We start from the raw sequence: 13755 nt of genomic DNA, 5'->3' as shown, positions 1-13755 counted from the left end.
TTCTTCCATTAACCAGAGAGAAAGAGACTACTGTTGACAATCTCCCACAATTTCCTCACCCACTCTCACTTGCTTAGAACACCTCCCCCTTCAACCTTCCCATACACAGCACTAACAATTTACCTCCAGAAAACCTAAGGACTTGCACCCAAGACTTGCGTGGGTTCAACAGATCTCTTGTACCTAAGGACTTGACCAATTGCTCATTCCGTTCATTTAACAATTTTTTCCCTTTTTTTCCTGGATATCATCTGTACATATAAACTCTGCTTCAAAGAGAATAGATACTTGAATGTTTTCCATGTTTCTCGAGACACTAAAAATGAAAATATCTAACAGCATTGTGGAGTCCATTTCTATATTTTGCTGCATGAGACCTAATGCACTGGTCCTTCACATCTCTCCATGATAGAAGGTCCCCCCACCACCCCCAGTTTGAAAGCTCAATGGCAATCCTTTATTATAGAAAACTAGAATTCAAATAGTGGGGAATGCAAATCTGAAAACCCTAGTTTATCAACGTAAGAAATGATACAAAATCATGTACAATAGCAGCTGTGGACACTGAATGAGTTTATTCACTTGCTCAATGTTACATAGTAAGAACAATTCAACGGAATTTTATCCTACAAAACTTTTCAAGAGAAGAAATTTTCTAAATCCTTTTTCTTTTCTATTTTTCCCTTTTGGTACTTCATGATAATTTATCGGTCTACCCTGATGCTCCAGCAGCAGCACCCTTTTCATATTCTCCTTGCTCTTCTTTGGCAAACTCCTCAATAAGTTGCCGTTGCCTCTGGGTCAAATTCCTGCAAAAAGAATAAAGAATAAAAAGATATATATCCATGATCAGATTTTGAATTCTCCCCCTTCTGAAAACAGAGTCCAGAAACATTCAGCTTAGCAATTGCATATCCTCTTCCGTACATTTTTTTACAGTTCACAACCCAGGAAGGTCATGCTATTCATTTCATGTAAAATGCAAGTGTATTTCTGTTGTTTCTCATATGCAATGAGCTAATGTAAACTGAATAATAAGCCATGTTTGGTTCTCAGAAGTTTAAAATATGTATTGAATAACTTATTTTTTCTCTAATAAATAAAACTTAAATAATTTAAAAATAATGTCTTTTGATTAATTTTAATTATAATTTTATTTTCATTTATATTTTTCATGGTAAACCAAATGTATTTTTTTTCTTTTCCATAGTACTTCTAGGAACCAAATATAGCCTTATTTTAATTTTTTCTCACCTTTTTTCATGTGGTCTTGATATAAGAAAATCATTTTCTTTTAAATAGTTTTTTTTTCCATTTTTACAGTACTTTCAAGGAACCAAAGATGGCCTAAAAGAAGATGGGAGATGATGAAACTATACTCTGGCTACGGAGACAGGAACTTACGATGGAATGCTGACATTGAAGTGCACATATTGGTCTCCGAATGAAAGAGAATTTCTTCCTTTAACCCCTGTTAGAAAACACCAGTAAGACAGAATCCAAACTTCATTTGGTGAATATTATCTAGTCAGAGGATATCTCTCCAAAGTCCAGACGTGTCCAAAGCAGCCCAGAGAACAAAATAGTTAAGAAAGTAATTGGTTTCATATCAATTCCATAGGAAAAGCATAATCAGTTGCATATGTTCTACTGAAATAAACATGGGACTCCATCGTTTGCAAGCATAAAAACAGGTAAAGACAGATGTCAGATGTGTTGTCAATACATGTAGAACATGCCACTAGTAACCGGGAGAGGTGTTCTCCATACTGCTTATAATCATTGTTTCATCCCCTTTTATATGAAAATAAAGCACCTAAAATAAAGTATAAAATCCCATATCGATGGGAGAATTGACAATTAAAAATATCTGATATTAATCTCAGAATAATTTTTCTCTAAATAAAAGGAAAATCAGTCAAGGTCAGGGGATAGCCAAGTCTGCACATGAAGACAGTTACCCAGCTGCAGAATGTTGATGTTGACCAAACTTCATCACCAGAAAATGTCTAATTTAGGATAAAAGATTCAAATTCTTTCACACAATACCAAAATACCTTTCCATGCAGAAGCTGGAGGGAAAACACAAACAACTGTTCCCTCCCTCATATAGATCCTATACAATTAGATAGTACATACTACAATGATTCGCGCTAATAAGCAATAGCATTACTTCTCTCTTCCCTTTTCTTTTTGATAGAATAGTATTACCCACCCTTGTTATAGTTTGATCACACCACATGTTTCAAGATATCAAATGATCAGAACAATCAAGAAACTCTTCACATTTAAAGAAAAGGATCACAAATAAATAATCAAGCAGCTAACACGTGGACAGGTAAAGCAAAAGTTCTTTGAGTGACGAAGGATCAAAATTGAACTCTTCTAGAATCAGAGTTCTGTGCCCTTCAGTAGACAACATTAAGTAAGCAAATTAAAATCCTAAATCTCCCAGGCACACTGAAGCAAACAAAAGCCTATTTAAGTACCTTAATAATAATAATAATCCTAATTTCAACTATTCCAGAAAAAACTTTGATTCAAATACAAGCCATATTTGAATTTTTTCTTTAGGTATTTTTAATTATATTTACAATTATAACCGTAAATTTCTTAAGTTCGTGGATATGATCCTGCCTGATGATTGCTCACATAGAGTTCATGGCACAAGTAAGAATTGGTGAATGAATTTACATATTGATCTAGATTTATCTGGAGAGGGAACATAAATATATGAAGAAAGATTTAGTAAGAGAAAATTTGTCAAGGATAGCAAGCATTAGAGTAAAATTCTCACCTTTTCTCTTCAAAACTACCTTCTGACCAGGTTGAGTGCAGGACGGACCTGCAAATTGGAAATCAATTTAACACTCCTACTTGATTGAACAACAACAAGAAGGTACATCAACAAGAAACAAAATAATAATAATAATTATTATTATTATTTGACAACCAAGGAACCTTCCATGGCCAAGCCCTTAAAACTCTCCATGGGACCCAAACCTCAAGGTGCTGACCACCCGGCAACAACCAATACTGAGTAATTTAGGGTATCATCAATGGTAAAATTCGAAGCTAGGACTATGTGTCACTTACTGGGAAACACTTCCCAGTGTTCGGCCTGACCAACTGAGCTACCCTGGTGGGTAAAAAACAAAATAATTATTAAACATTGCCTACTGCAAAAAAGTAACACAAACCTTAAGAACAACATCTCCTGTGAGTGTTGGGACTTGAATGGTTCCTCCCAAGATTGCCTGCAGAAGATAAAATCCAAAAAGGAGTAGGGAAACCAACATAAGATCACTTCTGACAAAGGGAACTAGACATATATAATATGTCTAAACATCAAACAGCAAAGTGAGTAGAATACTAGGACAGAAAACAGACTGAATTACTGGAATGCAAACATCTTTTACAGGTCCGGTTGCTGAAAGACCTCATAAACTCGGAATTTTTTAATTAAACTTGACCAGTAGAGACTGTAAAGAACGCATAAGAAAAGAAACAGCAAAAAGGTTATAAACCTAGGACAAAGGGTAGACATAATTCCCTGCTTAGAGACCCCTCTTTGGGTCAGATTGCATACAGGCCCCATAAACTAGAATAACATAAATCTTTTTGTATTTTCCTAACAAAGCAGATATATGATGCAAAGTGAAGGTTATAAACCTAGGACAAAGGGTAGACATAATTCCCTGCTTAGAGACCCCCTCTTTGGGTCAGATTGCATACAGGCCTCATAAACTAGAATAACATAAATCTTTTTGTATTTTCCTAACAAAGCAGATATATGATGCAAAGTGAACATGGGTCCTGATTTGCAAATAGAAACTGTCTGACCAAATGTATTTTTTATATAGTAAATCATAAAATAAAAACTTCAAGATGATTAACAAATATTCAAGAAAGACACAAAAATCTTCTTCCCAACTAACATAATTAAGACTTCAAGAATTAAAGGATCCAAAATATATTTTCTTGAGAGCATAAAACATTAGAGAAGTTACTTGAGTGATGCTCAAAACAGCATCAACATGGATGTCTGGGCCTTCTCTACGGAAAACAGGATCTTGTCGGACCTGCAAACAGAATTATGATACAATTTTTAAGTTAAATACAAAAGACACACATCCAAACTGTACACTATCAAATAAACCATGGCACAATAGAAGGCAGATCTCTTGCTACCACGTGGTATTGCTCAGCTTCTTATGATTCTTTGGAACTGTTGCTGTAGCTTGCTACTAAAAAGTAATTTGGATCAAGAAGAATGCTAGGATTTTTAAGAATTCTAGCAGAGTTGAAGTATCAAATTCACTTTTTCACGACTCTCTGGACATCTGTGACCATGGAGTTCACAGGCATTCCTCTGAATTAGATACTACTCTTTTTCTCTCCTCTTCTCTTCTCTTCTTTTCTTTTCTTTTCTTTTATTTTTTTAATGGGCTGAATTAGATACTGCTTGGTTGAGGGCCTATTCAATCTTCTTCTTGAGGGGCCAGGTTTATTGCAGGTCCTAGCTTATTGCTTTTGAATGAATCTGAGATTGAAGTTTAGTGTATCATTATGTGGAATATCTAATCCACCTTTGCCGATGGATTTCCTTTTTCAGTAATATTTCCATTTCATTAAAAAAAAAAAAAATTGATGAAAGAAGCTATGCAAGTTACCCTGATAGTAACATAAAGATCACCAGGTTGATTTCCTTCAGGATCAGCTCCACCACTTCTATACACCTTTAGAGTTTCATTGTCATCCACTCCTGCACATATAAAATGCATACATTAATGGCACTACATATCAACATTTACCTTCAGCCAACATCTCACGGCCTTGACCTTTGAGGGGACATTAGGTTTCAAATTGTCACAATCTGGAAAAAGGAATCCTAAAGAAGTCTCTTCTAGAGAGAATGAAAACAAGATCGACCAAAAACACACCACTTCGATAAAAAGATCAATATCTCTCATCTGTAATAAAAATGGGCAAACAGGCTTGCCTCAAAGGTTTGGAGAAAAGAGATGAGAACTTAATATTCATAACAGTTTGAATGATTGAATCCCTAAAGAAGTCAAATTTTCAAGACAAGTCCTAAAGCAGATGCAAAATGCATGTGTGCTGACAAGGAAAGGGATCCTAAAATAGGATAGTCACAGTTAAAGAATTGCTATTAGAAGAAAGAGTTCAAAAATAGCATAAACCTTTAGCACACAACAATTTGTCAAATTCCGCAAGAATACCTGGCATAATATCCAACTTGACTGACTTTGATCCTCTTACCACTCGATCTCCCTTGCATGATTTGCAGAAAGTCTACATACCAACATGTATTAGTAAATTATTATAGCAGTTTCAAGAAAAAACACCATGGCAAAAACAAAAGAGGGTGAACCCAAATACACTAGGGACTATATACATGGAGCATCTAGAAAGCAAGAGAAGATGGAAAACAACTAGGGGTGAAAGGACCGAAGAATAAATCACACTTTAATCAACCTATGCAAAAATCCAGAAGAGAAAAATGTGTTGCAAGAAAAAAATGTTTGTGCGAAGGTTCTCATAGCCATAGTTTACTCTATAAGGATGGTTGTTTTCTCATTCTCAGTAAGGGAATTTTCATCACCAAAATACAAGGGATGCTAGATTTTGTTTCTAACTGACATGACCACAGATGAGAAACTGCCTGATGGCATATACTAAGCAAATGACTACAGAACCAAATGATTCCCCACAATTGGATAGGTTAGATTTAAAAAATTCCAAGGAGCAGGAAGGGAAGGTATTCTATTCATTTCCAAGAGAAAAAAAATAAATCGATTGACAGCATCAGTGAAATTATATATCATAGTCTATGCCTTAATGTTAGGTTCTAATCACCTAATGTTATGCAATATAATACCAGAGCCAGTAAGAGCATAAAACCCACTTCAGGTTGCTTGACACAGCCTAGCCCTGCCCAGCCGATGACACCTGGACACTATACTCCATCCCTTGTCTTTAAAACATATTTTTTTGAAAAACATACAGTTTAATGACTTGAACCTTAGTAGAGGGTTTGAAACTCACTGCTGTTAACTAGCAGTGGATGTTCATCAAGTGTTATCTTTATATTAAAGCAAAAACTTAACATGTTTACACAGTAAAAATATGCTTAAAGATATTGCATGCATATTCTCATCTCTCTCATGGTGATAAACAATGAGAACAAAGTACCACTGTATCCATAGAATTGTCTATAAAGCCTTCTTGTTGCCCCTACTCACTAGAATTCATATGGTCACATGGTTGTTTCATCCCCTTTCATCAAAATAGATAAATTATGGTTGCACATAACTTGAATAGCACATAAACACCAAGAATACATACCTATCCAAAAAAATAAAAAATGAAAACATCAAGAATACATGAACAATAAAATTGATATAAGCTATACGATATCTATAAATCCAAGGAATAATAACAAAACTTCAAATTCATTCTCTTTAGATCCACAGGAACAATTGTAAATAGATGCAGATGTATAGTGTACTGTACCGATACAGTTTTCCCAGTTCCACCACAATGAGTACAGGTAGATTGCAATCTAAATGGGCCATTTTGCATGAACATCTGGAGATGCAGCAAAATTAAAAATTAGCTATGGAGAACCTTTTTCTTTCTTTTTTTTTATTTTTATTTTTTGATAAGAGAGAAAAAAATAGTGTGGAAATCATTAGACATATGCTCCTAAGAAAACTGACCATGCCTGAACCTCTACATCGCTTGCATGTTTCAGGCTTGGTTCCTGGAGGGACACCACTTCACCTGCAAAATTAAAGATTAGAAAAAATATTGCCAACAAAACAGAAGTTTCAATTAGAGGAATTTATAAACACCATAGGAGAAGTAAAATTGCTGACTGTATCTTTAGAAAGATATATTAGAAGTGCCAAAAAAAATACAGGACAAGAGAAGAGAAAGCATTAGTATCCAATCTGAAAATCATAAACATTTGTTTACTTCAGATATTAAGCATACCACAAGCTTCACAAGGCAAAGCAGTTTGAAATGTTACAGTTTTAGTGCATCCCTGGACAGCTTCCATGAAAGATAGTTCAATGGAAACCTATCATAATGAATAAAAAATGAAATGTTAATGATGTAACTCTGAAGCACAAAAAAGAAATCATGAAAAAAAATGGGAGGACAGAAACCTTGACATCTTGGCCGCCAATATTTTGTTTGAATATTGTCTTGAAGAACTGATTTCAGCCGCAGATAGTCCCACATCATGCATAGAAAATGTCATATTAGAGTTGAAGGTGAAAGTGAAGTTATAATGTAAAGAAATACTAGACATGTATCACAGATTACATACAGATAGATACATCTATTCCATCTTCACACCTAACCATGCATATAAGAAACTCTTGAGATTGGATACTTGTCAATGAAAAGAGCAACAACCTCTAAATACTTTCTAGAAACACTATCATATACAATGATAGCCAGCATCTAGCATAAATTGATGACATGATTACTCATCCCTTTTTTTAAGGTGTGGTTACGCTCTGTACATCATGAATACAAATGCCCAAGCCCCTCCTTTGTCCAGTTAATACCAAACATATTAATAAAGATCAAATGATTGCCAAATCTTGATAAAGGAAGCAACTAAAAATTACACGGGCTCAATCATGTCTGAATCATATGGCAATAGCAAAAGAACCTTGTGAATAACAGATTTTAAGAACTCGGGTGAAGAGCATGTGTGTGTGTGTGGAGAGAGAGAGAGAGAGAGAGAGAGAGAGAGAGAGGTGAACAGTTCAATCGAACTGAAGAACTTAAAGAGGTGTTTAAGACCCACTTACCTTTGAGTCTTTAACAAATCAAAAAACAAAAAACATTCAATAGAATTGAAGAACCAACTAAACGTTCAAAAAAGTTCTTACGTCATTCTGGAAGATGTCCTCAAATGGATTACCAAACCCACCACCATGAAATGGATTACCAGCACCACCTTCAGTATTAGCTTGTTCAAATGCATCATGGCCAACCTGTTAGATCGTAGATGTTACCAAGGTGACATTTCTTAAAGATGCTATAGGAAGACACTGGCCAAATATTCATTGGAATTAAAATGGTAAATAAATTACAAAAAGAATCACATTATAAATCAGTATGACTCTACAAAGTATTAGAGCTGGATTCTCAGTGTGATTTCCAGTGAAGATAATTTGGAACCATTGGGTGCAGCCAAAAATAAGTTTCTTTGCTTGGGAAGCATCTTGGGGAAAAGTTCTAACTTTAGACCAAATTTAGAAGAAGGGTTGGGCTTTAGCAAATAGATGTTTTTTATGCCGAAATTATGAGGAGTCTACTGACCATCTTCTTCTCCATTTGCGAAAAGACGAGGACGGTGTGGAATCTGTTTTTTACCTTGTTGGGTGTGTGTTGGGTGTTTCCTTCCTCGGTTAGGGAGACCCTTGTGGGATGGGATGGTGCTTGGATAGGCAAAAAGCGCAGAAGAGTGTGGAAAGTGGCCCCCCTGTGCTTGTTTTAGTCAGTTTAGAAGGTTAGAAACAGCATTGCTTTTGATGTTGGGGTGCTGTCCCTGCAAAGGCTGAAAGCCTTCTTTGTTTTTTCACTTTGATCGAAGACCAAACTGTTTATAAAAGATGATCCTACGACGTTAATAGATTTCATTGATTGGGTGGATTCCCATTGAGGTAGTTTTTTTTTTGTACATCTTTGTCTTGGTCTGTTTTTGGGTACAGCTGTAAGGGGATAAGTTTCTTTTATCTGTACATCTTGAGCCGTTTTTTTAGCGCCTCTTATTAATACAATACCTTTGCTTATCAAAAAAAAAAAAAAAAAAATCCGTATGACTCTACAGTACACACCTTTGACCAAGTAAAGTTCAATACTCACTTGCTAGCTATGTTAGGGTGATTCTCATAGTAGCCTTTTAGAGGGTATGAACTCAACTTAATAGATTTTCTCAATAAATGGCAGGGTAACCAGAGTTATCTGCGCTCTCTATATATGACATTAAAGAAATGGCAACTAAAATGATGAACTGAGAGAAGCTTCAGTGTGTGGATTAAGTAAGCATGTGGTTAAGGGAGAAGTTTCAGTGTTAGACCTTTCTAAGTGCTTAGAAATGTCTTACAGAAGGGCACATAAAAATACGTTAGGTCAAGTGGGCTAATTTCAAGTCCACCTTTGGCCTATCCACTTCACGTTCTCTCTTTTATGTAAAATGTAGTGTGTCATAAAATGGAATATGGAGCAGACATGTGCTAGGTGGAGCAGATACAAGCCCACCAACCCCACCATTATATATAAACATAATACATCAGAGGACAGACATATACATGCATAATGCACATAGCTCTTAGCTTTTTCCAGGCTCCTCACTTAGCCAATCATGCAGTGGATGTAGTAACGAAGTGCAGAGAGTTCTTCTGAGAAAATTTTACACCTAATTTCTAATGAGCGTTTTCTAATTTCTAAGCTGTAAAGAAAGATTTATTTTTTGTGGACTAGTGTACATCTACCTGCCTTCTTTTGATCAAACTTCAATAGTCGATTGTGTACTTGTTGAAAGGCTTCTCCTCCCTTTTTAATGTTATATATAATGCAAATTTGAAAACTATGATTTTAATCATCTCAAAAAAAATTTTATGCACCTATATATATGCCTTATTTTCCAAAGTTGCTACATGAAAGGAAAAATGATATCATCACAAAAGTGAAAATATTAAATCACAGAGAATACAATTGATGTTTTTCTTAACTACAGTAAATTGACAAAATTTGGGCACAGCATGCAGCAACATATGTGATTGTTTGTAAGTTTACTATATTAAATTCATATATCTACCTATTTTTTGGGGTTTGTGTCTTGGCATTGAAGAACCAAAGAGAGTAAAATACAAATGAAAATAATAGGTATATGATATATTACTTCACAAAAATGCATAATACCAATGTTTTCAGAACTGGACCGGTCATTGAACCGGAAAAGTTACCGATTTACGGTTCACTGATCGGACCGGTGGTCGAACCACAGTCAAACCGGTGATGTCATAAATATATAATTTATATTTTATTAAAATTAAAAATAATTTTAAGAAATTTATATAATATTAAAATTATAGCATTTCATTTTTTTGTATTTGATATGTCTATTAAATGATAAACATAAATATAAATGTATTAATATATCAAATTTTATTAAATAAAATATGTATAATATTTACATATGAGAAGAAAATTATAACATTTAATTTATCTACATATCTATGCATTTTATTATTTTAAATTTTAAAAAATATTATATTATTTAATTTATTTTCATATTTATTGTTAATAATTATTATAAAAATAAACATGAATATAAATATTTATATTTGTTTAAATGTTTTATATTATAAAAATTGGCAAACAGCATTAATATAAAATATTGTTACCTATATCTATCAAAGGAGTTGTGTAGCATAATGGTTGGCATCTTTCTTTTGTAAACCTTTGATCCGAGGTTCAAATCCTCACAATGCAACACAACTGCATTTGTTATTCTTTATAACCAAATCCCACATCCAAAACTCACAAATATAATGAGTTCCATAAATAACCCACACCTGAAGGAACAGACAAGTTGCTCAATGGGCTGGCCGGTGGGTGGGATGATTGTAGGCCCAATGCAGTAGACAAAGCCAAGAGTGTTTTGGTCAACCCACATGTTGACTAGCTCACAGAAACCGTCCGGTTCGACGATTCAACCACCAGTCCGTCCGATTCAATGCTGGCCAAAAGCCCCTTTCAGTTCAAAAGCTGAACCGGACCGGATCAAGGTCCGGTCGATGGTTGAACCGGCCGGTCCGGTCCGGTTTTTAAATCATTGCATAATACACTTGCATTATGGCACGCTTCCTAAGTGTATACATCAGACACTATTGTAAGGCATAAAAACAAAACAAGTATTGGATAGGTGGATAGGTGCTCGGTCAACATACACAAAACAGGTCTGGCAAGGTAATTTCCAACTGACATATGCATCTTATAATAGGCAGCAAGTATACAAACTTTTTTTTTTAAGAATCTTAGGCTACAAATATACAAACTATAACATCCCTATACAACAAATCTAAAGAGGAAAAATAAAGAATAAAAAATGAGATTGCAGAAGGCATAATATCACAAGATCAAAGCCTAACCCCACAATTCACTCAAGCAGAAGTACCTCACCATAAAGGTCATAGAAGTTTAAATGTTGGAAGAAAATATAAATAACTATAACAAAAATAAGTTATATAAAACAAGTTAAATCTGACACCTGATCATAGAGAGACCGCTTCTCCTCGTCTTTCAATACCTACAGCCAAAAATACAAAAAGGTTTTCAATTACATTTTGTGTACTACCATAATAGAGGATAAGCTATTTATGTTATAGAGACTTACCTCATATGCCTTTTGAACCTCTTGAAACTTTTCTCGGCATCTGGATCCTCTTTATTGGTATCAGGATGGAACTTCTTTGCAAGCTAAATAATAATGCAAAGCGAAAAATATCAAGAACTGGACAAGAATCAAATAAATCTTAAATCCTCTAATTTGGGTGAAAGATAATTTAATCCAGGAGGCCTCCATTCGCACACTTAAAGATAGCACAAATTATAATTCAATATACTTCATGGCACACAGTTCCAAAAGAAAATTTACATAAAAAGAGATGTGGCATAAACCTACCCCATAATAAGCTTTCTTTATTTCAGACGCACTGGCATTCTTGCTCACACCAAGTGTATCATAATAATCATTAGCAGCCATATACGCTGATTCAAACAAAGCAAACAGAAATCTTATTCCAAGGTTTTCTTCATGTCTAATAAGAAACCAAAAAAGAAATTAACAAACTGCTCAAAGAAGTACCAGAAATAATAAAACATAAACAATGGATCATGTCTTTCAAGAGAAAAAAAAATTCATCAGAATCTATTTTTCTAATAAAATAAAAAAAATTACTGTGTAAGTGAAATTTGTTCCCATTTACAAATTGCATAAATTTTCTACCATATCCAAGGAAGAGTATAATATAAGGATGAATGGGTCGGAAACAAATAAAGAAAAATAATTTTCCCCAAAATTTTGTTAGAACAATTTTCCATTAATACAAATAAGGGAAAGAAGGAATCAAATACCAGTTCCATGAATCCATCTTGCAGCTCCCCAGTTAGCATTTAGAACTCCGAACAGCAAACGGTTTCTATGATTAACTGCATTTTCAACCACATCAATGAATGAAAAAAAGGAATGAGTACACTGTCCCATTATCTTCCATTCAAAAAAAGAACGAAAATAACAGAAAACACAATTTTAAATAGACTAGAGTCATTAAATCCCTTTCATTCAAACTGTAATTCAAACAGCACTATTTTTTCATTTCTCGCATTTCATCAGCCAGCCAAACAAACCACAACCCGTGTCTTATAATGAAAAAAAAAAAGAAAAAAAATCAAAACTCAAAACTCAAATTTCCTACATCTTCCTGCATTTTCTCACCAACCAAACAACCGAAATACACCCCGAAATTTTGAAATACCTGATGTCGAATTGGGAATTCCAATAACCCTAGAAGAATTGTTGCAGATTGCAGAACCGAAACACCTATAGTGCCCCCTTAACAACGACTCATTAATCTGTAATCACCAAAACACCCAAAAAAAATAAATAAATAAATAAAATCAAACTTTTACATAATATTTCACCATAATACATTATTAGACAGAGGGGAAAAAAAACGATGTTGGTCGTACCGAAGTTGGAGAAGCTTCGAGAAGGCTCGACTGGAGAGATTTTCGAGCCAAACAGCGGAAGAGCTTGGCGCCATTGGTTCGAACCATTGGGCTTTCGTTGTTCACGAAATTTCACTCCCTTATGGGTTCGGAATTAGGGTTTTGGTGACGATGAACCGAGTCGAGACCGAGTTGGCCGAGTCGACAACGTCACTTTCTCGAGAAGTTGTTTTCTTTTCCGCCCTATATTGGAGGAAGAATCGTGGGGTTTTTATTGATCGTTAAAAACCCTAGTTCCAGAATCTTTCCACAAAAAGGACCTGGTGGGCCTCAATGGGCCGCTCTTGGGCTGACGAAAAAACCTTAACCAATTGGGTTGGGGCTGGGCTTGATTTATCAATGTGAATTCTTAAAGTGGAAAAAAAAAAGTTTCTTTTTAAAAATGTCCAAAAATAATTAAATAAATAATAAATTTTAAAAATTCTATTTTAAAGCTTTTTTTTGGGATAAAGTTAGAAGTAATGATAATTACTACTACGAAATGATTGAGCTTTATATTTACAAAATGTATTTTAATTTTTAATTTTTAATCAAATAAAAATTTAACGTCTTAATTTTTATTAAACTTTAATATTTTTCTAGTTAAGAGTGTTTTAAGAAAAAAATTTAGAATTTCATTTTTTATATATATATTCAATTAAAACATCTATTTTGAATAATTTTATAAAATATAAGTTTTATGTATCACAGGTTAAATTTGGTAATAGCTTGAGATTTATCAAGCTTAACTCGAGTAATTGAAAAACAGTTGGATTTATGCCTTATATTTCAAAATTAATGTCCCAATTGAGAGTGATTCTCGTAAAAATATTTTTAGCTTTTAATTTGACATTAGTTCTTCAATTAAAAATGTTTTCATGAGAATTAACGCACGCGCTTAGTTGAAAAACCAATGGTGTGATATTATCATGC

At 34.2% G+C, this 13755-nt stretch overlaps 1 protein-coding gene across 1 annotated transcript; it reads right to left on the bottom strand.

Annotated features, from left to right (window-relative positions):
* Positions 1–684: 684 nt before the first annotated feature.
* LOC117929224 (chaperone protein dnaJ GFA2, mitochondrial-like) lies at positions 685–13040 on the bottom strand. The gene is given in 19 exon segments (XM_034849496.1): positions 685–809; positions 1405–1471; positions 2798–2845; positions 3197–3257; positions 4011–4082; positions 4674–4765; positions 5244–5316; positions 6538–6612; positions 6744–6801; positions 7017–7108; positions 7197–7244; positions 7935–8039; positions 11324–11362; positions 11450–11481; positions 11484–11532; positions 11738–11823; positions 12190–12264; positions 12591–12687; positions 12805–13040. Coding segments are annotated over 19 exon segments (1353 nt in total). The 5' UTR covers positions 12892–13040; the 3' UTR covers positions 685–712.
* Positions 13041–13755: the final 715 nt, after the last annotated feature.

Source organism: Vitis riparia, chromosome 13 (assembly GCF_004353265.1).
Source record: "Vitis riparia cultivar Riparia Gloire de Montpellier isolate 1030 chromosome 13, EGFV_Vit.rip_1.0, whole genome shotgun sequence".
NCBI classification, from domain to species: Eukaryota; Viridiplantae; Streptophyta; class Magnoliopsida; order Vitales; family Vitaceae; genus Vitis; species Vitis riparia.
This window is presented reverse-complemented; position numbering and strand designations above follow the sequence as displayed.